Genomic DNA, 26,026 nt, shown 5'->3' on the forward strand with positions numbered 1-26,026 from the left:
GCATAATGAAGCACCAGCCAGTCTGCCATTTTTATTCTTTCATCTTTCTCAATGCTTGCTTTGCCACAGGCACTGTTCTAGATGCTGGAGAGACGATGGGAAATAAAATAGAGCTTATATTTTGGTGGCGGCAGATTCACTATTAATAAAAATGGTGAACACAGACTATTGGAGAAAACGGTATGTTAATAGGTAATTGAGATCTTTCGAGGGAAGTGGAATGTTAGGACACGGGTACACAGGCTCATTCACCTATCCTCAGACTGTAATGAAGAGAGAATAAGCAATCAAATGTAACATACCTTCTTTCCCCGAAAATAAGACCGGGTCTTATATTAATTTTTGCTCCAAAAGATGTATTAAGGCTTATCTTCAGGGGATGTCATCCTGAAAATCATGCTAGGGCTTATTTTCCGGTTAGGTCTTATTTTCGGGGAAATACAGTAGCAAGTAAGTAACAGAACTGGGATTTGAACCAAGGTAGTCTGGTTTCATTCTCAATAAGTTTAGCCACTGTGCTAAACTGGTAAAGAGCAATGTGGTATAATTTCAGGTGGTGGTTAAGTGTCGTAAAGAATACTGCTGAGAAGAGGAGTGGGAGGACTCTTTAGACAGACTGTTCAGGGATGGTACTTAGGAGGAGGTAGCATTTGAGTGGAGGCCTAAAGGGATTGAGCTGGGCACATGGGGCGTGTTGAGGTTCAAGGATCACGCAGAATGAAGCTGTGCTGCCATGGAGATAGATTCAATTTTGGCTCCTTCAATCCATCTGGTCTCCATAGGCCTTATTGAAAGAATGAAGGAATGCTGGACCATCTCAGTTTCCCTTTGGGTCTGGGCCTCTGACCCTCCCCCAGAAGCAAGAACTCAGCATGGAAACCAAAATAATACTGTTTTATTCCAATCTTGAAGCACAGTAATCCAGATGGCTCCCCAACCCTGCTGGAGAGCCCCAAGCCCATTCCTACAGACTCCCAGTGCCCCCAGATCACTCTTTTCTTGTCTCTCCATCTCTCACACCTTTCCTTTGTTGTGTCTCCTTCCTTCCTCCCAACCCCCTCTCCTCTCCTGCCTCTCTCTGCTTCTCCTCATATCGTCTCCATTTTTCCTCTTCTCCTCCATTTCTATTTCCTCTTTGTCTTTCCCACCCTTGCCTCTCCTTCATTTGTCCTTACTTTCTTCCTTGCTTTTTCCCTTCACCCTCTGCACTCCCTGGACTTGACCAGTCTACTCCTGTCAGGCCCTCCCCATGGTCTGGTGTCCTCCCCTCCTTCAATTTGTCCCTTTCTTCCTTCTGCCCCAGCCTGACCCTGTCTGTAGTACCTCTTCCTCATATTCTGAAGAAGCCCTCAGAATCCACCCTGGCCACTGCCATCTTCCACACCTGTGGCTTCAGGACCTCAGAGACCACTGTCAACTTCCCCTAGGACCCAGAGTGGCAAACTGCCAAGATGAGGTCCACGGGTGACCCAGGAGGTGGCCAGAGAAACTGGGGTGGCCTCCTTGGCTTCAGCCCTATTATCTTTGGGATCAAAGAATGCCCTCCCCCACAGTGGAGGGTGGCAGGCAGGGGCCTGAGGGTCAGGACTCTGGTGCTCTCCCCCAGTAGTCCCTGAGCAGGTCCACGTGGAATAAGGCTGCCCCAGTGAGGAGGCGTGCCGCAAAGAGGTGGCGGCAGGGCAGATGCCGGGCAGCATGGATGGAGCAGCTGCAGCGTGTCAGGTCCCCGTCCAGGAAGAAGTCTGAGGTGCCATCCTTAAGGGCAAAGCCAGCTCCTGTCATGTGGAAACCCCGGGTCCCATGCTGCCTGGCAAAGGCCAGCTCCTCGGCCACCAGATCTGCCAGCTCTGGCCCGCAGGCTGCTCGGAATTTGGCCAGGGGCTCCCAGTCCATCTCCTTTTCTCCCAAGGGGCAGCAAGGCCTCTTTGATTCCCGTGGGTATTCTCCTTCACCTCCTTCCTGCAGGCTGTCCCCTGTAGCCAGGTAGACTCTCCTTGTTACTGCCCATTCTGGATCACTCTCAAACACAGTTCCAACAGGGGTGCCACACATAACTCTATTCCCCGGCCCTAGAAACCTCCCTCCTATGTCCACACACTCCTTTCCTTGCCTACTCTTGGGGCCCCTAGACCCGGCTCCATCTCCATCTCCATTCTTCAGGCCTGTCACCCATGTGTCCCCTAGCTGGACCAGAACTATGTCTTCCAGGTCCCTTCTTCTTTTGACCTCCAATCTCACTACTCCTCTCTCTTCTCTAATTTCTTGCCCTCTCTGCCTCTCATCTCCCCACTGGGGACCCTTCTGGTCTCCATTCTCAGGGGCCAACTCGAGGGACTTCTCCAAATAGATCCCCCTCCAGTTGCTGACCTCCAGCTCCCCTCCCTTCTCTGCCTCCATCTGAGGCCCCTTCCAGTCTCTGGTTTTCAGTCCACTGGTCCTCTCACTGTGCAACTGGGCACCCCTGCAGGTGCTCCCTTCTAGACTCCTGGCCCCTTCATAATCAAACCGGGTCCTTCTCTGGCCTATGGTCTCCAGAACCCTAATCCTCCCATCCTCCAAATGAGCCATTCTCCAGGTATACCCTTCCAATCTTCTCAGCCCCTGGTTCTCCAACTCGGACGCTCTCCAGACATGATCTTGCAGTCCCCAATCCTTCTCACCCTCCAATGGGCCCCCCCTCCAGGCTCTGATCTCTGGCCCTCTGAAGTGCTCATTCTCCAACTGGGACCCTCTCCACACTCTCCCTTCTAGCCTTCTCACCCTCTGGTTACCCAACTGGACCCCTCTCCAATATCGGATTTGCAACCCTCTTCCCTTCTCACTTTCCAGCTGAGCCTCTCCCCAGTCTCCGGCCTCCAGTTCTCTGGCCCACTCCTTCTCCAGCCGGAAGCCTCTCCAAATACTTCTTTCATTCGGGGCCCCTCCCCAGTCCGCGTTCTCCAGGCCCTTCATCCTCTCATTCTCCACCTGGGCTCCCCTCCCCGGCTCGCCCTCCAGCCAAGGCGCCCCCCTGTCGGGGCCATCAGGCACCGCCTCTCTGGACGCATCAGCCCACTGCATGGCCACCAGGTCGCGCAGGCACTGCGCCATGCTGCGCGAGGGGCCGAGGCGGCGCAGCAGGCGCCGGCGGTGGCCGCGCACCAGGGCCCCCGCGTCCAGGTCGCGGGTCGCCTCACAGGCGCGGAAGCGCACCCACATGTCGCGGCGGCAGGCCCAGTCGCGCTCGAAGTAGTCGACGAAGGCGGCCGGGCCGTGGGCGCGCAGCTCCGCCAGCACCTCGGCGTAGGCGGCGGGGGACGAGGCACCAGCCAGGCGACACAGGCGCGGCCAGAGGCCGGGGTCCTCGCGGCCCACGCCGCCCAGCTCCTGCGCCTTGCTGAAGAGCGTCTCGAGGCCCTGCGCGAGGCAGATCTGCACACGGGCGCCGGGCAGCAACTGGCGCAGGGCAGGCAGCTGCGCCGTCACCTCGGGCCCCGCAGTCAAGCAGCGCACGCGGCCCTTGACATCTGGCGCGCTCTGCAGCAGCGAGGCCAGCGCGAAGCGCAGTAGGCTCGGCGTCCCTGGGCGCGCCACGCAGCAGGCGGCCTGGCGCGCGCGGCCCAGGCCATCCACCAACAGCACCACCAGCAGGTCCAGCGCGCCCTGCAGCCCCGGTAGCCGGTCGACTAGGAGCATGCGCGGGAAGCGCCGCAGCAGCGCCCGAGTGCGCGACGTCAGGAAGAACACGGTCTCCACAACCGCCTGGTTCTCCATGAACACCAGCTTCACCTGCGGGCGGGGCCAGGGAAGGAGGTCAGGGGATACCGAGGTCGCCCCCCACCCCCAGCTCCGCGACCTTGGTTTCCCCCTCTGGGGAAATGGCAATCCATTCATTCACGTGGGCATGCATGTATTTTTTTTTGACCGGCAGGAGGCAGTGCAGAACTCTGGAGGCCGATTGCCTGAATTTGCGATCCTGGCACCACCATCTAATAACTAACTTTTGGACACTAGACAGTCTCTCTGAGTCTCAGTTTCCCCCGCTGGGAACGAGGTTTTCATACTTTCACACGCTGAGAGGCAGTCTAGGGCAGTGGTTCTCAAAATGTGGGCTCTGGACCGGCAGCATCAGCATAAGCTGCTAGGACCTTGACAGAAATGCATATTCTCAGGCCCAACCCAGACCTGTTAAGTCAGACCCTCCGGGGCAGGGTCCAGCAATCTATTGTGACAAGCCCTTCAGAAGATTCCCACGCACGCTCAAGTCTGAAAGCCACTGGTCTAGTAAGAAAACGCATAAACCACAGAGCCAGATTGCTGAGGTTTGAGTCCAGGGCCCCACCACTTTCTAACCTTGTGACTTAACTTCTCTGTGCCTCAGTTTCCTTCTTAACGTCCTGTTCCCCAATTTCCCCTTCTAGGAACTGAATATTCACACCCTCATGTCTGGAGAGTCAGGTTCAGCAGAGCCTCTGGAGCCAGACTGCCTGGGCTGAGGTCCCAGAGACCTCACTTCGGGGCTGTGTGGCTTCCAGCAACTTCCCTGACCTCCATCTCATTTATAAAATGATGATGATGAGAGTATCTCTGTGATTAAAAGGATGAAATCAATTAAAGCATTGAGAATGTTGCTTGGCACAAATGATATTATTATTCAACAATACTCACTCAATGAATAGTAAGTGCTCTCGAAGTTTTCATTATTAATATAATTATCATCTCTGCTCAAAGACCACTTCCTCATAAAGGTCTTCTCTGACCATCCCCACTAAGCAAACACCCCAGCTCTCTCTAGCCCCTTTTAGCCATGGCACTTACCACCCAGAAGCATGTCACATCTTTATTTGCTGATTTGCTTACTGCCTGTTTGCCCTCCCTAAGATGTAAACCCCACAAGGATATTGTTGCATTACACTTCTGCACCCCTGATGCTCTGAATGGCACCTGGCCCAGGGCAGCAGCTCAACACATCCCGAATGAGTGAGTACACGAGCGCCTGAGTGTGCGGTGACACCTAATGGCCACATCTCTGGAACGGAGGCTCAGGGAACACAGTCTGATTTGTCCTCTAACTAGCCATGAGTCCTTGAGCAAGTGACTTCCCTCGCATTTTAGCTTCAGTTTCCTTGTCTGCAAAATGGGTATAATAACACCTATCTAACAGGATCGCGGTGAGGCCAAAATGAGATCATCTGTGTGCACTGCTTGGGACAATGACTGACATGTATCAATTCCCAGCTACAATTAGTCTTGAGCTCTCAGCCGCTTTCAGGATGGTGACCCTGCTTCCTTTCTAGAACACAGGTTTCTCTTGGCTTCTGAAAATGCCCAGTGTCCCTCCTTCCTCCTAGGTGTCTCCTCTGCAGCCTCCTTTGCTGGCCCTCCACTGCTGCACCTCTAAATGTCGCAGAGCCCAACCTGGCCCTCTCCTCTTTCCCATCTGTAGGCTCCACCAAGGTGAGCTCATCCAGTCACACAGCTGTCACCATTTCTACGCGAATACCTCCCAGTTCTGTATCTCCAGGCTCCCGATCCACCTACTTAACTTCCTCTACAGCAACATACCCCTTGGATAGCTCACGTGTCCCGTGAGACTAGCGGCCCAAAGCCACACTTGCTTCTCACTCCCCCCAACCTGCCTGTCCTCGATCACCCATGTCCATCAAGGGCTCTACCATCCACTCCATAGCTCAGGCCCTGACACTCAGGGCTGATTCCTGGCTCCCCTCTTTCTCCACCCTCCACATGCAAGCCATCCCTAAGTCCTAGAAGCGGCCTTCGAAATCAGTCCAGAATCTGACCACTTCTCCCCTCCCCCACGGCTACCACCACCGCCCTGGTTGGAGCCTCCATCTCTCACCTGGATTATTGTAGGCGCCTCCTCACTGGGCTGCCTGTCTCCACTTGAGCCCCCTTGTCTGTTCCCCAGATAGGTGCCAGAGGGGCATTTTCAAGATTCCCATCAGATCATCCTTCCCTTGCTTCTAAACCTTTCCCAGGACTTCCCATCACACTTCCCACTACACACCCAGAGTTTACACCTTGCTGTGAGCTGGGCAATCAGGCCCTTGGACCTCATCTTCTGTCTCTCTGGCTCACCTGGGCCTCAGCCACCCTGGTCTCAAAAGCCACTTAATGGGACGGGGGCATTAGCTTTGAGTTAGGGTTCCGCCTACCAGGCAGGTGGCCAGGGCTCCTTCAGCCAGTCCCTGCTGGAGCTGACCCACAGCTGCGGAGCCTAGATTCGAATACAGTTTAAGTACAGATATCTCCTGAAACCATTCCGCCATACTCTGATCTCATCCTACAAGAGCAGCTGCAAAGCAGTGCATAGTTCTCAGCTTTCAAGGAAAAAAACTCAAGGAAAAAAAAAAGTCCAGTAGAATCCAAAGAGAGCAAAGAAATTTCTTCCCTATTGCTGAAATCATACCCTCAGCATCTTAAAATAGTATTGGAATTCAATAAATTTTACGAAAACGCTGAGTAAACTTACTACTGAATTAACTACAACACCACTATAATTTTTTTCAACTGTCATTAAGTTTTACACCTATTTTATGATTTAATTTATCTCAGCAGAAGTTTCAGTCTAGAACTGCTCTGTCCAATATGTTAGCCACTCGCCACACGCCACTGTTAACATTTAGGTTGAGATTTTGAAATATATAAAAACTCAATCCCTCAGTCACACCCGTCATATTTTAAGTGTCCAACAGCCACACGACGCCAGTGGCTACTCTACAGGATTTCACAAATCTAGAACATTTCCATCTTTGCAGAATGTTCTATTTGACAGCACTGTCTAGAAATTAACATAAAGATAGACGTCATCAGATGTTAACTAGAATTATTGTGGCAATCATTTCACAATATATACAAATATCAAGTCATGTCCCACCTGAGACTAATATAATGTTATGTCAATTATATCTCAAAAAAAGTTGTGATAGGTATAATAGGTTGAAAGAATTTACATGTTTCTATAGTATTAAGTAAATCCTTCTTTTTCTCCTTGGGAGTCAGGAATCAGAGAAAAGCAAACACTGCAAAATGTATTTGCCTTGAGACTTGTCCAGGGCTGACAAGCACTCGACTAATTAGAAATTGATATCCATTCTTAAAGGGAAAACTTAGATGTATGATCTTGAGTTTCCTCTGTAAAGAGGGTACAGAAGCTTTTTGTGAACAGCTATTTGTTCATTTAATGGCATTTATTGAGCACCTATTGTGTGCCTGACACTGTGCTAGGCCTTGAGGAAAAGGGGCTGAGGCGAGCCCGAGTCCTGCCCTGTTGGACTGGCCGAGTGTCCGTAAGTAATAGCACAACTAGTGTTAATTTCAGCTGAGAGGCCCAATGACTGAATAGTCAAGAGTGTCTGGACCCTGGAGCCAGATCATAAAGATACAGATCCAGATTCTACTTTATAATTATGTGAATTTGCACACCAACTGTGTGACTTCGGGAAAGTGTCTGAACTTCTCTTTGCCTCAGCTGTTCCCATTTGCAAAGGTGGGGAGCATAACTGCATTAACGTAAAGTCACTATGAGGATTAAATGGGTTAATCCACATGAAGCATGTAGAAGAGTGCCTGGAAAGAGGTCAGTGTTTATTGAGTGTCAGCTGTTGTTATTATTATTATAACCTGAGCATGGAGGGCGTGCTAAAGAGAAAGGCTAATGGGACTGCAGTTGGCGTGGGGCTCTCTGATTGATGGGAGTCACAGCTTGGAGGGGACCATTATTTTCCTGATATTGCAGACATGGAAACTGAGGCTGAATGATTCCAGGTACACAGTAAAGGGTTAACTCAGCAGGTCTGTGTGATCCAAATCCCGCACATTCCAAAGAAAGGTTTGGTTCTTGCCCGGCTCCTGGAAGATAGCCGCTAAACCAGGGGTGTCCAAACTGCGGCCCGCAATCCATTGTTAATTGGCCCGCAGCAAATTCCAAAAATATATTTAGTTTACTTAAATAAACCAGGTGAGGCAATACATACTTCACCTTGAGTGAGTGGCCCTGCTGTTTGTGTATTTTACCGCATATGGCCCTTGGTGAAAAACGTTGAAAAAAGTTTGGACACCCCTGCTCTAAGCCCTTGGAATGTCCTGCGTGATGAGAGTGTCTTTGTTTACCTGGGGGCCTCGGGGCGCTGGATCAGCGTGACCTCTGGAGGGGTTGGAGACTAAGGTCAGCTACGCAGGCTGGCAGTCATGTCTATGTGACTGAACCCCAACAAAAACCTTGGACGCCAAGGTTCAGCTGAGCCTCCCTGGTTGGCAATATTTCATGTACGTCGTCACACATCGTCCCTGGGGGAATGAGGCACTGTCCATGACTCCACTGGGACAGACAACTGAACGCTCACGCCTGGTCTCTCCCGGACTCTGTCCCATTTGTCCCTTCCCTTTGCTGATTCTAATCCGTATCCTTTCACTGTAATAAACTGCAGCACGGATGTCACAGCTTTGCTGAGCTGAGTCCTCACTGAACCTGAGGGTGGTCTTGGGGAGCCCGCCTGCACCAGGGGAGTGATTGCTCAAGGTCATGGAGCTAACAAGTGGTGGGGCCGGGGGTCAAGTCAGATCATTAAGAATGGTTAACAAAAGAGAAGGGAATGAGTGGGGGGAGATATTTTGGTGATGCACAAGGGGTGTGGTCACATTTGATGAAGGAAGAGGATACATAAATGAATGAATACATCGATCAAATATTTACTGAGCAAATATATGACTAGTTCAGGCACCAAGGGTCACTGTCATTATGACATCTTAGAGTGGGAAGAGACAGCCTGTAAACCAAAGATGAAGAAATACCTATCACTTCAGTATGTAACATGCTGAGGAAAATGAACACCACACATGAAGCTATTTCTCTGTGCCAGGCAGTTCTGAGGCATTAACTCTTTCCATCCTCACAAAACCTTGTACAATATGTACTGTTCTTACCAAGTTGAGGCACAGAGAGGCTCAGTTGCTTGCCCAGGGCCACACGGGTTGTATGCAGCACAGCTGGGATTTGAACCTAGGCAGCTTGGGTCCAGGGTCTGTGCTCATGACCACTATTCCCCCCACCCCCAGCCTTCACAGACGTGACCACGCAAGCCTGATGCAGAGGCTTCTGGTTTGAAAGACAATGGATGGCGAGGCACAGGTGGAGATGGAGCAGCCCGCGAGGAGGTTTGAGGACCCAAACGAGTACAGGTTTCATCTCAGACACACAAATTGGTGTCACTGGGATGAATTGACCACTGATGGAGGATTCCACAAGTGTGAATGTCAGAGACCACACCAGGTGATACTTTCATCCAACCTCTTCCCACAGGGGAGCATATCTCTTTATACAACACGTGATCAGAATGGTCCTATTTTCCAAAGAAAAACGAGGGAATAAAAGTAATAGCTAAATAGCTAAAACATTCCTATTTTCTGGGCACCGTTCTTTACACACACACTCTCTTAATCCTTATACAACAACCCTAACAATCCTATAAAATAGTATCTATTATCCCCACTCTACAGATGAACAAACTGAGGCTCAGAGAAATTCGATAACTTGTTCACAACTTACTGGATACCCTGCAGCCAGTAAATGGCACAACTTGAATGCGTACAAAGCTTTTAGCATATGGTGATACAAATAAAATCAAATTTCTGGCTGTTACCGTATCACCTGAAATTGGCTGGTCTGATGTAAAAACAGACTATGTGCACAGAGAACATTCCTTTTGGGAGCCATGAAAAGAGAAAAAGGCTGAGACTGAGCTGTGACAGGTCTGTGTGACTCCTCAGCAGGGGAAACATGGCATCAGACTGAGACAGGGCTCAGGGAAACCCTTGGCCAGTCCTCTACAAACCTGTGGTCATTTGCTGTCTGCCAAGTAACTGGCTCTCCCACCTCTCTGCCCTCTTGCAGGGTCATGTGACTTGCTTTGGCCAACAAAGTGAGAATAAAAGTGACCTGACAGATACAGCACTTATGTTGGGATGAATCCTCCATCTTTCTGAACCCAGATGCCACAGCCGTGGTATTTATGATTCTGGGGATACCTCCAGAATGAGGTCCTGAGCACTCTCCCTATCTCCCCCTCGGGTTCATTCCTCATTTACCCTGAGTTGGGACCTCCTCCATGCATGAAAGAGAAGCACAGCCAAGGGTAGAAACCAGTTTTCTTGCCTTCTCCTCTCCTTCCTTCCTCGCTCCACATCCACCCCAGCCCTGAAGTTGGGTCAAAGTGGCAGAGCTACGTCCTGGAGAATTCTTGCTGTCCCTCTAGCACGTGGAGCTTGCTCCAGCCTCTGAGCCTTGGCACTGGCTCGTCCCTCTGCTTGGAACTCACTTCCCTTTGAAGGCAGAATGGGGATCAACTAACTGTCCTTCCCCACATCATGTGATGCAGCACCCTTCCATCTCATGCTTGATTTGGGTGGTGGGTACAGGGCTGTTTCCACTTTGTGAACACGTATCAAACTCTTTACCTATCATTTGTGCATTTTCTATATGTGTAGCTCAGTTTAAAAAATATTTTTTTAAAATAGCACTTCCCATCACTTTGAATCCTTTTCTTGCTAGCACCAACCCTATTGACATTACATCACATTTGGATGTGTCTGTCTATTGTTGGTTTCTCTCACTACAACTGCAAGCTGGTACTAGCAGCTATCTCTGCAAGGCGGTCAATAGCTATTAGCTATTTACATTTTTATTACAATAAAAAAAATTAAAAATCCAGGCCCACGGTCCTAATGGGCACATTTTTAGCGACGGATAGCCACCTGCAGCTGGGGGCTACTCTACTGGGCAGCGCAGAATCACAGACCATTTCCATCTTGGCGGCAAGTTCAAGTGGGCGGGGCTGTGCTCCCGGGGGGAGTTCTCTGCCAGCAAGGACCACGTGTGTCTCCTCTCGTTGGCTGCTGCACCCTCAATGCCTCAGTAAATACTAACTGAATAAATGCACGAAGGAAGGAATGAAAGGAGTGAATGGGTGAGTGGGAGAATGGATGAATGAATGACCCGCCCCTGGCCTGCCTCTTCCGAGACCCCACCTTGGCCTCAGGGTCGGTGTGGAAGAGCCCCTCCAGCACCCGCAGGGTGTCGATGATGCTGTGGTCACGGTCCTTGCAGTAGGAGAGCAGGCGGTGCACGTCGGCGGGGGCCAGGAACTGCTTGGAGATCTTATTGGTGGTGCGCACTGGCAGGCAGGTGTTGGCCAGCAGGCGGCCCGGACGGAAGTAGTAGGCGAACTCGATTGGGCAGGCGGGGTGCGAGTGGGTCAGCTGGCACTCCGTCACCACGAGGCGGTCCCGCAGTGGGCTCAGCTTGATGATGATGAAGGCAGGGCAGCCAGCCTCCTGGTGCCTGCGGGAGGAATGACCGCGGCTGCAGTCACATCACCCTGCTTCCCTCATCTTCCTTCTCTCTCCTTATCATTATTATGTTTTGAAATTAAGACTAGTCTCAAGCACAGAGAAGAGTAGAGGGACTTAAGAATATGCCAGCTGTTCTGACCTCAGGTGAGTCACTTCAGGTATCTGTGCCTCAGTTTCCTCAGTTAAAAAGGAAGTTATACTCATACTAGCTTTTTCGTAGGGTTGTCGTGAAGATTAGAAGAGCTGGAGTATGGAAAGCACTTAAAAACAGTGTCTGGAACACGGTGAACCCTATGTGTTGGCTGTAATTCTGTACGCACCACCCCACCTCTATGAAGAGTGAATGAATGTTTTATTATATTTACCTCAAACAAGTTTAAGAAAAAAACCTTATGTGGTATATAAACCAAAAGCAACAAAAGAACAAGACAAACAAATGAGAAACAGAAACTCATAGACACAGACAATGGTTTGGTGGTTGCCAGAGGGTAAGGGGGGTGGGGGGTGGGAGATGAGGGTAAGGGGGATCAAATATATGGTGATGGAAGGAGAACTGACTCTGGGTGATGAACACACAGTGGGATTTATAGATGATGTAATACAGAATTGTACACCTGAAATCTATGTAATTTTACTAACAATTGTCACCCCAATAAATTTAATTAAAAAAAAAAAAAGAAAAAAAACCTTTCAGGTATTCCTGTATCTGCTTCTGATGTAGCAATAACAAAATTGAAAGCTGAGGCCCTCTGTGAACCCTGCCCCAACAAAGACCCCTCCTTCTGTCTCCAAAGGCAGCCAAGACCCAAACGGGGTACTTAGCACTGCTGCATGTGTTTTTATGTACCTATCAACAGTGAGAGATAGGTTCCTATGTTTTAGAACTTTGTATGCTCAAAAAGGTACTCGAACTCATTGGGCTTCAAGGCAATACAAATTTAAACCCTAAGAAAATGCCACTACACACCGCCAGGATGACCAAATAAAAGAGACTGACAACATCCAGTGTTGCTGAGGATGTGGAGCCACCGGAACGCTCATTCATCATTGACGGGAATGTAAAACGGTATCGTCGCTTTTGGAAAGCAAACCGTGGCCAGCCTTACTCAAGCTGATCATGAGCCTCCCATGTGAGCAGTAATTCCACTCAAGACAAATGTCCGAGGATGGGCACTGAAGGATTGTACTAGAGCATTCATAGCAGCACTGTTTGTATTAGCCAAATACGTGAAACAACCCAAATATACAACCGAGTAGGAAATTAAGTTGTAACATATTCCTAAAATAAAATACTAATCAACAACAAGAATGAGCAAACCATTACTATCCCCAACAACGTGGATGGATCTCACAAACCTGCTGTGTGAAAGAAGCCAGACACAAAAGAGAACCCACCACATGATTCTCGTTTATAGAAAATTCAACAGCAGGTAAAGCTAACCTCTGCTGGCAATAGATGGACACTGGTTAGTCTTGAGTGGTTAACCCTGTGGGGGGTCTGAGGGGGCTTCTTGGCACTGGTCATGTTCTGTCTCTTGTTCTGGGTGCTGGTTACAGGTACATTTGATTTGGGAAAAACTCATCAAGTTGCACACATATGATGTGTAAACTTTTCTGAACGTGTGTTACACTTTTGAAAAGTTTGCTTCTCTGAGGCTGTTCATCTCGGCAGAACTAGCACATCCCCTCCAGGGTCCCAGAATCTCACATAATTGTCTACTGCAGCCTCAACACTCCGCTTTGCAACGTCCCTCCACCTGGCTGGGGAGTAATGCCACCTACCTTTCAATGTAAACTCCACAGGGGCAGGACTTTTTGTTTGTTTCATTTACCTGCCACCTAGAACAGCCCCCCAGCCCTGGGGGGGGTGTGCTCAGTAAATATGTGATGAGTGAATGACTGGATCCCACTGTATGAACCCCAAGCACCCAGGCATACAAGTCATCCTGTCAAAACCACCCACACCCAGTCCTGCCCGTCATGCCTTCTAAACTCCCCAAACCATCCACTTTTTTCCATTCCCACTGCCACCAACCTACTGCAAGTTCTTTCCTTCTTCAGGAAACATCCTTCTTCCCTTTTTTATCGAGTTAACTCCCACTTGTCTTTCATAACTCAGAGTCAGCATCACCTCCTCCAGGAGGCCTTCCTTACCCTCTCCAGGTTAGGTAGATTCTGTCACACAATGGGGCGATGGTTTGATTGATGCCATCTTTAATGTATGCTCCCCACTGAATGGGGAGCTCCCCCCACTAAAACCCCAGCATCTAAAACATTCACCCAGTATAGTCGGTGTTCAAAACGAATCTCTTGGATGAAGAAACAAACGGTATGGCACCTAGGACCAAAAAATCTTTAGGGTGCCACCACATACAACTCTCACACTGATAATCCATGACTGAAATCCAGATGAGGGGCAAGGGAGGGAGAGAGAGATACGGAGGGAGGACAGAGGGTGGTAATTAAAACATGGACTTTGCGGTCAAACTGTGCAGGTCCAAATCCTGGTTTTCCACTCTTAGCAGCTGTGTGATCTTGGGGGAGTCCTTTAACCTCTCCGTGCCTCAGTCTTCTCATCTGGAAATTGGAGCTAATAATAATACCGACCTCACAGGCTTGTTGAGAGGACTAAATAAGAGGATTAAATTATGTAAAGAGGTTAGAAAAGGGGCTGGTGCTCAGTAAACAGCTAATAAAAAGTAGCCATTATTTTTGAAACATCTTTTTTCTCCTAAAAGTACCATCATTTTTATTTGTTTTACACTCCACTCACCCATGTCCTCTTCATCTTTCAGGTTCTCAAGAGCTTTGTGTTTTCGAAGGCTGATGTGTGTTGGGAAAGGTTGAGCTCAGGGAAGAGGAAGATGGGAGAGAGATTCGGGGAGGTCACTGTGCAACTTCCGAGAAAGGAGGCAGGAGTGGCTGGGAAGAAAGCCTTTCTGACCCCAGCCGCCTCCCTGGCCTCCTGTTTCTCTGCTCTAGTCTATCTCCTATGAGGCCACTATGCACAGCTGACCCTGTTCACAGCCCTCCTGGGGCTCCCCAGGGCTCCCAGTACAAACTCTCAGGCCCTGGACTCAGCCCTGCAGCTCTGGGCCTTGACACCATTCCAGCCACATCTTTCACACTAATTTTCTCCAGCCTCTGACCGTGGCGCAGCGCTGTCCCTGGGCTGTGACACTGCAGAAGCCCTGAATAGCTGAGGGGGATAAGGGGCTCACAAGTGATGGCCCCAAGTCATCCTTGAAGCAGCTCATCAACCACCCCCATTCTTGGGCTCCCCATCCAGGGACCATCCCACTGTCCACCCAGTCACCAGGCCAAGCCCCCTTCATAGCCTGTCACTCTCCAGACCCCCTGCCTGACTCCCTCTGATATTTGTAGAGAACTTGAGACAGTGCGTACATAGAGTAAGTTCCATGTGTTTAAGTTACATACTGTACACACATACATATATAAACAAATAAAACCCTTCAAGATTCCATTTACTGGTCACCTCTTCCAGGAAGCCTTCCAGAACTGCACTGTAAGCTCTCAGGCGGAGCTAATCAGCTCCCTCTTCGACCTCTCTCTCACTAGTGTGGGACACCTATTTTTTTTTTTTTGTCTTTGCCTCCTCCACTAGGTTCTGAGCTCCTCAAGGGCAGAGACCAGCTATGAGTTCCAAATGCCCAGCAAAGAGCATGCACACAGTCCATGCTCAGTAAGTGTTACTTTGAATTGAATTCTGTTAACAAAGAGAGATTCTAGACCTGCCTAAGCTTCTTGCAAGCTCTAACGTTCTAGATTTCTGTGTGATGAGGCGCATTTGATGCTGTTCTGCTTCCAGATCTTGGAGTCTCTGTTTCTAGAAGAAGCAGTGACTTACCAAGAACAGTAATCTCACAATCAGTATGTAAATACCGATGGCTAAGAAATGCTGTTAGAGCTTACTCTGTGCTGGGAATGCTTCTGCACGACCTGCATGTATTAGCTCATTTGATCCTCACCAACCCATGAGATCAGTACTATTACTTCTCCCATTTTCCAAATGAGGAAACTGAGGCTCAGAAAAGGTGAAGTCACTAGCTCAATGTCACTGGCTCATCAGCAGCAGAGCAGTGGTCTGCACCCAGGAGTCTGTGCTCTTGACTCCTGCAACTCCTTTTCCAGGCACCGGGTCAGTGCCTTCCTGTCTATGTCTCAGGCTAAGCTCCCAACAGCCCCACAAGGCAGCTGCTGCCATAACCCCATTACAGAGATGAGAAAACTGAGACGTGGGGATGTGAGGTCCGTTGCCCAAAGACACCCACCCAGGAAGTGGTGCAGCCTGTCTCAAGCAGCCTGAAGGCAGAGCCTGTGTCCTTAGGCACTCTATTCGTGTCTATGGCTCCCCAACCCAGGGTCTCAAACTCATGCACATTCGAGGGCCAGGCAGCCAAAACAAGGAAGTGGCAGGGCTAAGTATGAGGTGGCAGAAAGCAGTGGGGGATGCAGCAAACCTGAGCGCCAGTGCCCAGGGTAACTGGGGTGGCCATCTTCCACACATGGCTCAGCCTCTTCCCATGGTTCAAGAGAAGCTAGAAACCCAACATACTGTAGGGGAACGTTCCCAGTTCAAAATCGGGGTCAATTAAAACACCCTTGGTCACCTGGGTGTGTTTCTCAGATTGCTTTTGGATTTTGCACTTGCCCTTGTTGTAACATTATGAGAGTTTGTTCATATAACATCAATCTTCCTGCTCAGTCTGAAAGTTCTTGAAGAGCAGGGCATCCCCCCACCCCGGTGAAATATTCCTAGTCCTCAGCATGGGACCTGGCCCTGTATTTACTGAATGGATGGATCTTTTCTATCTTTGTCCTGTGATTTCTCTGCAGCTCTGTCTCTGATCTCTTCTATGGGTACAAAACCTGGCTCTCACCTGTTTTTCTGGCTCTGTCTGGTGTCTCTGGCTCCATTTCTCCACGTTTCTCAAATTTTCTGTGTCTTTTTCCCCCCTTCTGTCTATTGGGTATGTGCATCTCACTTACTCTCTGTCTCTCTATGGGTCTTTATTATAAAATCTGTAAGTGGAGCCCCCTCCCCATCTTTCACCGTGTGCGCCTTTGTCCCTCCAGCTCCTGGTCTCTGTCTCCCATTCTCAGCAAGCTTCCTGTCTTGACTCTCTCAGCCTCTCTGTAAGGTGCATTTAGCTGTTTTAGTTGCCATCTCTCTCTCCCAATCTTGGGGTGGGGGAGCTTTGTGCCTATCCTTCCCCCTTGCTTTCCTATTCCCCAGCACGCAGTCGGGCGGGGGTTCAGCTCACCCCATGGCAGGCCGGCTGGGCGCACGCACATCTTTGCACACGAGCCGCACGTAGCTGTACTTGAGCACATCAATGAGTGTGTAGAGTGGGGGCAATCTGGCCCAGTGGCAGCGCGTCAGGTGCATGGAGCTCTGGACGAAGAAGAGAGCCAGCCGCTGCTGGCACCACTCGTCAAAGAAGCGGCTGAACTCAGCCCATGAGAAGAAGGCCTGCTCCAGCAGCTCCTGCTCCTCCTGCCCCACCGCCATGCCAAGTGGGGGCTCCATCCTGGGGTGCCTGAGTGGAAGAGACGGGGACACGTGGATATTAGACCCATCCCCACCTGAGGTATCCCACTCTCTCCATTTTTTGGCCTGCCTCTTCGGTGTTGGCGCCTCTATCCAGGTGGGATGGGGGGCAGGATGCACCCTCATTAACCTCTAGATATGAACCTGCACCCCATCTTTGGCTTCCTCCCACCCCCTGCATTATTCCAGGGACTGTTGGAGCCTGTCATCCTGATCCCTAATTCCAACTCTAGTTCCCTCCTATGCAGATGTGTCCCCTTGGTACAATTGAGGCCCCTCTTCCAAAATATGACTCTCAAGCTCAGTTGTAGAGACCTCAAACGTGTTTTCAACTTCCAGCTAAGACCTCCTCTCCCTGCAGAAGTGTCACCCACATGTGGCACTAACATCTAGTGACCCCATTCATATGTATAACTCTTCCCTCCATTTGTCTACACTTGGCTGTAACCCACATCCAGCTGTGTCCACCTCTAAGGATGCTTTATCTCTAGATGTGATCTTACATCCAGTCATGGACCCCTCATCCCCAGTCATGTTCTTCATGCACCTGTGTGTCCTCCGATATGCAGCTGTAACCCATCCCCCAGATGTGGCCCCTATAAGTCGCCACATCCAGCTATGGCCCCTGCTTCCCAGAAATGCTTCCATATCCAAATGTCCTCCCCACATCCAGTATGTACTTTACCCCTACAGGTGTGTGCCCCTTTCACTTGTGGCCAGTATCTCAGAAGTGTCATCAATATTCGTCTATGGCCCCTTCCTACCCAGACGCTCCCCTCCCCCAGTCCAGCTGTGGCCCCCTCCTCCCATCTACAACTATTAGAGGTGCATCCTCGTCCTAGATTTGGCCCATCGTCCTCTGATGGGCTTCATCATCCCAGATGCTCCCCGCGTCCAGCTGTATCTCCCCACTGGTGCAGCCCCATCAGCCCGCTCCCGCCTCTCCAACCCCTGCCAGCTCCGCCCGCCGCGGCCCCTCCCATCCCTGCTGTCCCACCCAGCTGTGCCTCTCCCCTCCCCCAGAGGTGCACCCTTTCCGCCCCTCCCCACTCACCTACCCGCCCCGGAGCGGTGTCCACCTCCCACAGTGCCCCGCGCCGAGGCCCTTGCTCCCGGGATGCCCCGCGCGGCCTCCCGCCTCTCTTCCCGCCGTGCCTCGCGCAGCGGCTTTCCTCGCAATCTTATTACCTCGCCAGTTACTCCGGAGACCCGCAACCACATCCCTCGGCTTAGAGCAAGGGAAGCCACGGGCATTTCCCAGCGTGCTCTGGGGGAGGGTTCGCCCCACTTCACCCCCTCTCCTGGCAGCCTCCAGCCTTGGAGACTACAATTCACAGCGTCCACCGGGCCGCGACGGAGCGGACGTCTCCCAGGTCCCGCCCCACGGCTCGGCCCCGCCCCCAGCCGCCGAAGTCTGCGCGCGAATTTCGTGGCGCGAATTTGGGACTTCAGTCAAGCGCCGAGGGGTTCCGATTCAGACGCCCAGAACTGTGGCGCACCGGGTAGGCGCGAGGCAAGTGGAGCGGTCCGGGCGGAGCGGAGGGGCCCACGGCTTCGCGGGGTCCGTCGGCTGCAGTGGAGTGGGCGTGGGGGACGTTGAGGAGGCCCTGAGCGCGGTGAAGGAGGGCGCGGGCAGCGGGCCGCTGGAGGGACAGGGTCAGGTAGGACATAGACGTGGGCTGAAGCCAGTTGAACTGAGTGGGTTTAAGGTGAGGCCTGGAGGGGCGGGGCCACCTGAAGGGGGCGTGTTAGGGCGGGGTGTGCTGGGGCCGGGGAACATTGGAAAAGCCTGGGGGATACCGGCCACCGGAAAGGGGATGTGCTACGGGTAAGTAACAGCAAGCGGGGCCAGAAAAAAGTTGAAAGAGAGGCGGGGTCACCTTGAAGGGTTGGGCCCAGGGAGCGGTCAATGGTAAGGTCCAGGTCTAGGCACAGGCTTTTTGAAAGGTCGGGAACCTTCTGGCTAGGGAGAGGTCTGGCCTTGTGTATACCTGGTGAGGGAGTGGAGCCAAGGGAAGGGCTATGAAGGCGTGCGCTGGACAGCAAGAAGGAGGCCAGAGTTTGGGAAGGGATGGGTCCATAAGGAGATTTAAAGGGATGGGGCCAAGGAGACGGTGGCCGAAAGGTCTGGGCTTATTATTGCCCATATGGGTGGAGGGAAGGCCAGAGGAGCTTGGGGAGGGAAGAGAGGTGGATCTTGATGTCCTTAGAAGGGAGAGGGCACTTGGCGGGGACAAGAGAGGAACATTTGGAAAGTGAAACTAGCATGTGAGAGCTGAGGGGCATCAGTGAGGAGAGAGCAGAAAATGGGGTTAAAGACATCATTCTTTGGCTTCCATCCCCATTTCATCACATTAGAATCTCTGACTTCTTTTATAGCCTGAGAAGGAAGCATGAGGGAAAGGCAAGAAAGTCAAGCCTAAGACCTCCTGAATTTTACCTTAGGATCCACTGGGAGCTTGCTAGGCCTGCAGATTTCCCCTCTATCCCAAGAGCTTCTGGTTCAATTGGTCAGGGAGTGGGGTGGGGATATTTTAAACACGAATCCTAGGTGGTTCTCAGAACTGGCATCCTCCATTTTTTGTATCCATCATGGACCAGCTATGTGGGGCTGGGCCAGGCACTGCCCCTTTCCTGTCTCAGCTTCTTCAGGTGTCTTTTGAGGGATGCTGAGCTGTTTAAGCCTCAAAGGATGAGGGAGAGTAGCATACTTAGGGGAAACGTGTAAAAAATTTCACAGGGATGGAGTGTGACTCGGGGAGCAGACAGGTCAGGAAACGTGAGCTTTCATTAACCAGAAGAAATGCAGTCTTGCGCCTTCTGGCCTGTCATCCTCATACCATTCACCACTAAAGACCCTTTTACATCACTCCTTATCACCATGGCCTGCAGGTTTTGAAAGATCTTGCCTATGAATCCTGCGTTTTTCAGTAATGTTTTTGTTACCCCAGTTTTTAGTAATCAAAGACGTGTATGTGCCAGTGTATTCAGTGCCAAGCATTGTTTATGCCCTGTGGCCATATCACTGAAAAAATAGACAAAGTCCCTGTTGTTAAACAAATTTTAACTTCCACGGCTGAAAATCTTTTTATTTTTTATTATTTTTTAAAGGTTTATTTTTTATTTTTATTATTATTTTTTCTTAAGTGTGTTTTTTCAGGACCCATCAGCTCCAAGTCAAGTAGTTGTTTCAATCTAGTTGTGGAGGGCGCAGCTCACTGGCCCATGTGGGGATCGAACTGGTATCCTTGTTGGTAAGAGCATCGCGCTCTAACCAACTGAGCTAACCAGCTGCCCTTAGAGCCTTTTTAAACAAAAGGGTTTATTAGACCATTGCTAGCAAGAAAACACCAGGTCCTGGGGCATGACGTCTGAAGCACCAGCAGTGCCAGGTGAAACAGAAGCATGCCCATCATCCTGGAGTTGTGGAGCGTTTTTGTACATTAAGTAGCAGGGAGAGAGATGTAAGCCATTCTGAAAGATTTGACATTAGCTAAAGACAAAGGGGTTGGGAGAAGCTGAAGAGGGGCCAGCTCTGGAATGGGCACAGTCAGGGAGGAAGTGTCTGCTCCTGTGGATTTGCTGTGGGCAGCAGATGGGAAAGTTCATGTGCAAATAAGCGGAGACTCTGTGTGGAAAGGAGGTTTCATATCTTCTTCTCTGACGTGGAACTCTTTTTGTACTAATAAATCTCACTAACAAATCATTCTGGTCCAAAAAAAATGGGAGTTTCTTCTTGAGGGGGAAATCATGTTTCTGATTTTGTGGGGCTTTTTTTCTTTCTGAAAGAAGGAAGTTATGTGTTTTGGTCTCTGCACAAGCAGTCTCCTCACCAGGTGTTTGGATGTCTTTCAGGAGCAACTGACAGGAGAAGAGGAGGAGCAGAGAAGGGATCATTCTGACGCCATCATGCAGCGAAGTATCATGTAAGGAACCCCATCCCCTTTCCCACGTTACACTAAGTTCTCTGCTTCCTTCTCTAACTCTCTGCCTTTTCTTAGAAGAACTCAGGTTGACATTTCCAGGAGTTGACCACTATGGAAAATGGAGAGTGGGATATGGAAAACAGGTCGTGTATGAACTAAAACTTTTTAGCTGCAAGGTTCAGAAACCCTAAGCCAGTGGTTCTTAGCGGCAGTTTTGCCCCCCAGGGAACATCTGGCAGTGTCTGGAGACATTTTTGGTTGTTAGTCTCGGCAATGTAGCGGACAAAGGCCAGGCATGCTGCTAAACATCCTCGATGCCCAGGACAGCCCCCCGCAACAGAGAATGATCTGTCCTAATGTGTTAGTCATGCCGACGCTGAGAAGCCCTGCGTAATGCAAGCTGGCTTCAGGGAAAAAAAGAAAGGAGTCATTTGGCTTGTGTAGTTGAAACCTCTGGTGTTAATAGTTGGATCCCGTTGCCAAAACTTTGCCCCTGGGAATCTGTGTCTCCCCACCGTTCAGCTCTGCTTTCTTCCATGTTGCGTCCTGCTGGCAGGCTCGCTTCCTTGGGCTTGTGGCTCCTTAGACTTAGCAGCCCCAGTGACAAGAGGCTGTCTCCCAGCTGTCCCAACAATATCTAGGGTCGAGTTTCATTGGCCCAGCTTGGGCCACATGTTGGTCCCCGACCCAGCCACTGCAGCCACAGGGATGCAGGGCTCTGATTGGCCAGGCCTGAGGCACGTGCCCACCGTGGCTGTGGGTGAAAGGGTAGGCCCAAGCAAACCTCAGGTACTGAGAGAATTTGGGGGAAAGAGCCTCGCAAAAGAGAAATGGAGGGCTGTTCCCAGAAGGAGGAAATGTATCTATTGTAGGCAGACCCAGACCTGGACATCCATACACAGATTTGGGGGATGGTGGTTCACACAGATCCCAGGCTGCATTTCCCCGCTGTGATGAGAAATCTTGGGATAGTCTCTTCTGGGTTGAGAGCACCTGTGATGGCTTTCCGCCCCTTGCTTTTCTTTCTTTATTTTTAAAGATTAAATAAATAATATTTTGGAATAATTTTATATGCACGAAGAAGTTGTAAAAATAGCACAGAGCATTCCTGCATGACCCTCATCCAGTTTCCTTTGTTGACATCTTATATTACTGTGGTCCATTTGTCACAATAAGGCGCTAGCATCAGTCAGTGCATTATTGTTGCCAAACTCCACACTTTTTTCGGATTTCACCAATCCGAAAAATTTTAATGTCCTCTGTTCCTGATCCAGTTCGGGCTAGCATGTTGCATTTAGTTGTCATGCCTCCTCGATCTCCTCTGGGTGACAGTTTCTCAGACTTTGTCACAATACCTGTAGACTGTCCCCGACTATTTGGTTTGTTTGGTGTTCTCATAATTAGACTGGGGCCTTGGGCATGGAGGTGAGGTGCCTACTCACCACCTTGTCTTAGGGGTACATGGTGTCCCCAGGACATCGTAGGTGCTGCTGCCCATCCTCACTCGGCCAGGGAAGCATTGGCCAGGTCCCTACCATTGAATTCCTATTTTCCCTCTTAGTTCGTTCTCTGGGAGCACGCCCCCCCTACCCCAAGTCTAGCCAGTCTCAAGTGGTAGGAGGGTTCCTTGCTTTCTTTTCAGAGAACTTACCGCCTCTTGATCTGTTATATTTAGTTAACTTGTTCAATATTTGCCTCGTCCACTAGAGTGTTAAGCCCTTGAGGGCAGGGATTTTATGTGTCCAGGTCACCTCCAAATCCCTAGGGCCCAGGACAGGCCCTGGCACATATTTAAGTGTTTAGTTAATACCTGTTGAATGAAAATGGGGGATGTGTCATATCTCTCAGGTTGAGTCTGGGCAGAAAAATAAGCAGAGCGTTGCCTCCTCTTTCTGAGTTTCAGTTTCCTTATCAGGCAAAGGGGGTTATTTGAAATCCTCCGTTACGTGTTGGGATGGGAACAGGTGCTGGGATGGGAACAGGCATCAGAAACTGTAGAGTACGTCGTGGATCGGAAGAGTTATTAGTGCTGTTATCATTCTCTTTTTCCCCCACTCTTGTACTTCTCCAGGTCATTTTTCTACCCCAAGAAAGAGGACAAAACGAAGAAGCCAGAGAAGGAGACGTCTAGCAGCATCAGAGAGACAGAGCCCCCACCGAAGTACGTAATAGGCTGGGATGTGGTGAGTTTGTTCCTTTATCAGTCAGGACTCTCTTGGCAGCACACCCAGCTCATAATGTCTCAGGACCCCAAAGGGAATTTTAGGCTCTAGTAACTGAAAATCCAAAGGTGTCCCAGTTTCAGGCACAGCTGGATATACGGCCTCAGAGTTGCCTTCAGGGCTTTGTTCCGTATGTGTTCGCTTCATTTTAGAGGAGACTTTCTCCATGAAGCATAGAGACTGGCCATTGGCCTCATCTTGAGGCTGACATCTTGATGCATCTTGATAAGTAGAATAGAGCAATGTTCTCACCTCCAGCATCTACTTCACAAGTTCTCAGAAGATCCTGCTTGGGTCATATGACCCCCTGGACCAATCAGCTTGCCTGAGCACGGACTCAACCTAGATTTAGTTCATACTCCCACTTTGGGACCCTGGGCAAATAACTTCATTTCCTGTGTCCCAGTTTCCTCTTGTGTAATAGGTTATCATAATATCTATCAGGCTTTCTGTGTGGGTTCAGTGAATTAACACATGTGCAACTGGTGGAATAGTGCCTGGTTCATACACTTATTAGCTCAGTAAGTAGTAAGAATCAAGCTGTAGTGTTTTTTGACACTTAATTTTCAGATCTGTCCCTTTTGTCTGTACAATGCTGTATGTACTGTATATGCATATGTAGTTTTCTGTGATATATTTTACTTTTTAAAAAAATGTTATTTATACTGTGTATATCGTTCCTTAACTCGCTTTCTTCAGTAACATTATGACTCAGGTTTTTTTTAGTTCATGGACACAGAGGACTATTTTGTCCCTTTTACCTTCTGCCTGCTGTTCCACTTTATGGATATACCATAGAAATTATTTAACATTCCCCTCCTGGTGGATATTTAGGTTGTCCCTGGTTTGTGGCTGAAACAATTTATGCTGCAATAAATAGTCTGTGTATCTCCTACGGCGCGGGTACAGATATTTTTTTCTAGCATAGATACCCCTATGTAGAATTATACATTCTACATAGTAATTGTTAATGTGTCAACCTAGAGAAGTAGGTAAAGTAAAAAATTTGAAGTCCTTCCAATATTTACTCTCTAGAGGAACGATTACCAGTTTGAGGTATATCTTTTTTCTATGCCTATAAATATATGTACACCCAACACAGTTATTGACATAGTAGGTGCTCAGTAAATATTTATTGAACGAGTGTTTCCCATACTTATTTATCAGATAGAAGGGCTGTCATTTTGATCACTGTTACAGCTCAAGTAGCTAGCACATCCCTGACATGTAAGGTTCCCAATAATATACACCTTTATTTTTAAATAACAAAGCAGCATTATTATGTATGCAAGTTGCAGATATACACTGGCAAACATGCATATATTTTTTACATTCGTGGACTCATACTGTACATATTTATTTATTCAACAAATACCTATTAGCGTACCTTCTACTTGCCAGGCACTGTTCTAGACCCTATGGCCACAGCAGTGAACAAAATCAACAGCAACAGCTCTTGTGGCATTGATAGCGTGCTTTCTCCCCCCACACAAAAGATGTCTTTTAAAGCCCTCTCCACGATGCTTTGTATAAACTCACTTTATTCTTTTTGATGATGTTCCATAAAATGTGCCATCCCCGACCTAAGTAGTGAGCTGTTTGTCTACATGTTGGTCTCGTTGTCCAGACCATGAGCTCTGTGAAAGCAGAAACCTGTAGGAATCAGCTGTGTTCTCAGCACTTGAAACGACCTCCATGTCACAGTGTATTTGGATGGTTTGTGTCTGTTCCTCACCAGACGGAGAGCTCCTCAGAGCCAGTGTCAGGGATGTATTTGAGCTGCATTAACAGTAACTCAAGTCACAGTGATTTAATTAAAATAAAAGTTGCCTTTTTCTCAGAAGAGTTTCAGCTGTTTAGACAATATAGGGCAGGTAGACAGCTCGGTACCACTACACGTAGATTGTACTGAGACCCAGGTTTCCTCTCCTCCCTGTTTCAGTTCTGCCGTGGCTTCATCTGCATTGTCAAAGCAGGTCAGGAAGTCCAAGTTCCAGGACTAAGACAATATGAGGGCAATCGGTCATGTGTCAGTCATGGTCACTTACATTCTATTGGTCAAAACCCATCACTTGACCGTACCTAGCTGCAGGGGAGGCTGGAAAGGGTAGCCCCTATTTGAGTGTCCATATAGCTAGCTAAAACTTGGGCTTGGATGACTAAAGGAGGTCTAAATTGATGTTGGAGGTTAGTCTTTGCCTTCAGTAATAACTCTGCTTGTTCCTCAGCGTCACCCATCACAGGTGGGCACATAGGAGGCCTCCAGAGATGTGTGATGGATGGATGGATGAGTGAAAGTATAAGCCTAGGAGGCCCCCAGAAAATGTTCATTGAAAGAAAGGAAGGGAATGAACGTAGTGAAGGAGGTGCAGTGTTTGGGGCAGTGTCACACTCTGCCTGCTAGAACACCCCCATTTTCCCACCTTCCAGGGTGGCACTGAAGGAACGGAATAGAGAGGTGCCCGACAGTGACTCTCCAGTGAAGAAGCCGGGCAGGAAGGCGGCCCGGGTCCTGTGCAGTGAAGAGGAGGAAGAGGACGAAGCCCTCATGTCCCCCAAAAGTCAGGTAGGTGCTCATCAGCGTGCCCATTTTTACTGGAAGGAACCCCATTCCCATCATTCCCATTAGCCTGGGGAACTGGGTGCAGCAGCTGCTCAGGAGGACTTTGGAGCGTTGCCCCAGGAGGCGGAAGGGTTTAGTGGCTGTGCCACGGAGCAGACGGACGGCCTGGGCTGCAGGGGCCTCACTCTGCCTCTGCCCTGGGCCCTGGGGCGGGCTCGCTGACCTGTCATGCCTCAGCTGCCTCCCCTGCCACTTGCAGCTCCCTGCCTCCCGGTGGCTGAGAAGATGCATGCAGTCAGTTCACATAAAGATCTGAGAATAATGCCTGATGCAAAAGGGCTCAAAAACATGTCCAGTATCTTCTGTTGTCAGACAGCTTTTCGTCTTCTGTGGG

At 49.7% G+C, this 26,026-nt stretch overlaps 2 protein-coding genes across 8 annotated transcripts in view; one reads left to right on the forward strand and one right to left on the reverse strand.

The window, feature by feature from the left end:
- Positions 1-875: 875 nt before the first annotated feature.
- ZSWIM9 (zinc finger SWIM-type containing 9) lies at positions 876-18,248 on the reverse strand. 3 transcript variants are annotated; one of them, XM_019752621.3, is made up of 4 exons: positions 18,110-18,248; positions 16,635-16,910; positions 11,026-11,338; positions 876-3,768 (listed from the first exon to the last, which is right to left on the reverse strand). In XM_019752621.3, exons 2-4 carry the CDS (start codon positions 16,898-16,900, stop codon positions 1,582-1,584), a joined length of 2,766 nt encoding a protein of 921 aa, XP_019608180.3. In that variant the 5' UTR covers positions 16,901-16,910; positions 18,110-18,248; the 3' UTR covers positions 876-1,581. The 3 variants fall into 3 exon arrangements, with proteins under 3 accessions (XP_019608180.3, XP_019608179.3, XP_088656195.1); XM_019752620.3 differs by having other exon boundaries at positions 17,980-18,111; XM_088800069.1 differs by lacking the exon at positions 18,110-18,248 and adding an exon at positions 17,469-17,661.
- LIG1 (DNA ligase 1) overlaps positions 18,020-26,026 on the forward strand; it is a 33,914-nt gene continuing 25,907 nt past the window's right edge. For 2 of the 5 annotated variants that reach the window (XM_019752619.3, XM_074316172.2), the window contains exons 1-4: positions 18,244-18,423; positions 20,777-20,847; positions 22,919-23,008; positions 25,500-25,635. In XM_019752619.3, coding sequence (XP_019608178.3) covers positions 20,831-20,847; positions 22,919-23,008; positions 25,500-25,635 — 243 coding nt within the window. In that variant the 5' untranslated portion in view covers positions 18,244-18,423; positions 20,777-20,830. Of the gene's footprint in view, positions 18,435-20,776; positions 20,848-22,918; positions 23,009-25,499; positions 25,636-26,026 lie in introns of all 5 variants that reach the window. The other 3 variants (XR_012490562.2, XM_019752616.3, XM_019752617.3) reach the window with 3 other exon arrangements.

Source organism: Rhinolophus sinicus, chromosome 8, assembly GCF_057876585.1.
Source record: "Rhinolophus sinicus isolate RSI-liver-muscle chromosome 8, RSI-T2T, whole genome shotgun sequence".
Lineage (NCBI taxonomy): Eukaryota > Metazoa > Chordata > Mammalia > Chiroptera > Rhinolophidae > Rhinolophus > Rhinolophus sinicus.

What these genes read in the sequence shown, in the direction of transcription:
- ZSWIM9 (XM_088800069.1), bottom strand. Translation starts at nt 17,590, where the DNA reads ATGTGGGGAGGACATTTGGATATGGAAGCATTTCTGGGAAGCAGGGGC. An exon ending in GCATATCGGAGGACACACAG is followed by an intron (nt 16,911 to 17,468) that starts GTGCATGAAGAA and finishes TCTTCCACTCAG; the next exon opens with GCACCCCAGGATGGAGCCCC. An exon ending in CCCAGCCGGCCTGCCATGGG is followed by an intron (nt 11,339 to 16,634) that starts GTGAGCTGAACC and finishes TTCCTCCCGCAG; the next exon opens with GCACCAGGAGGCTGGCTGCC.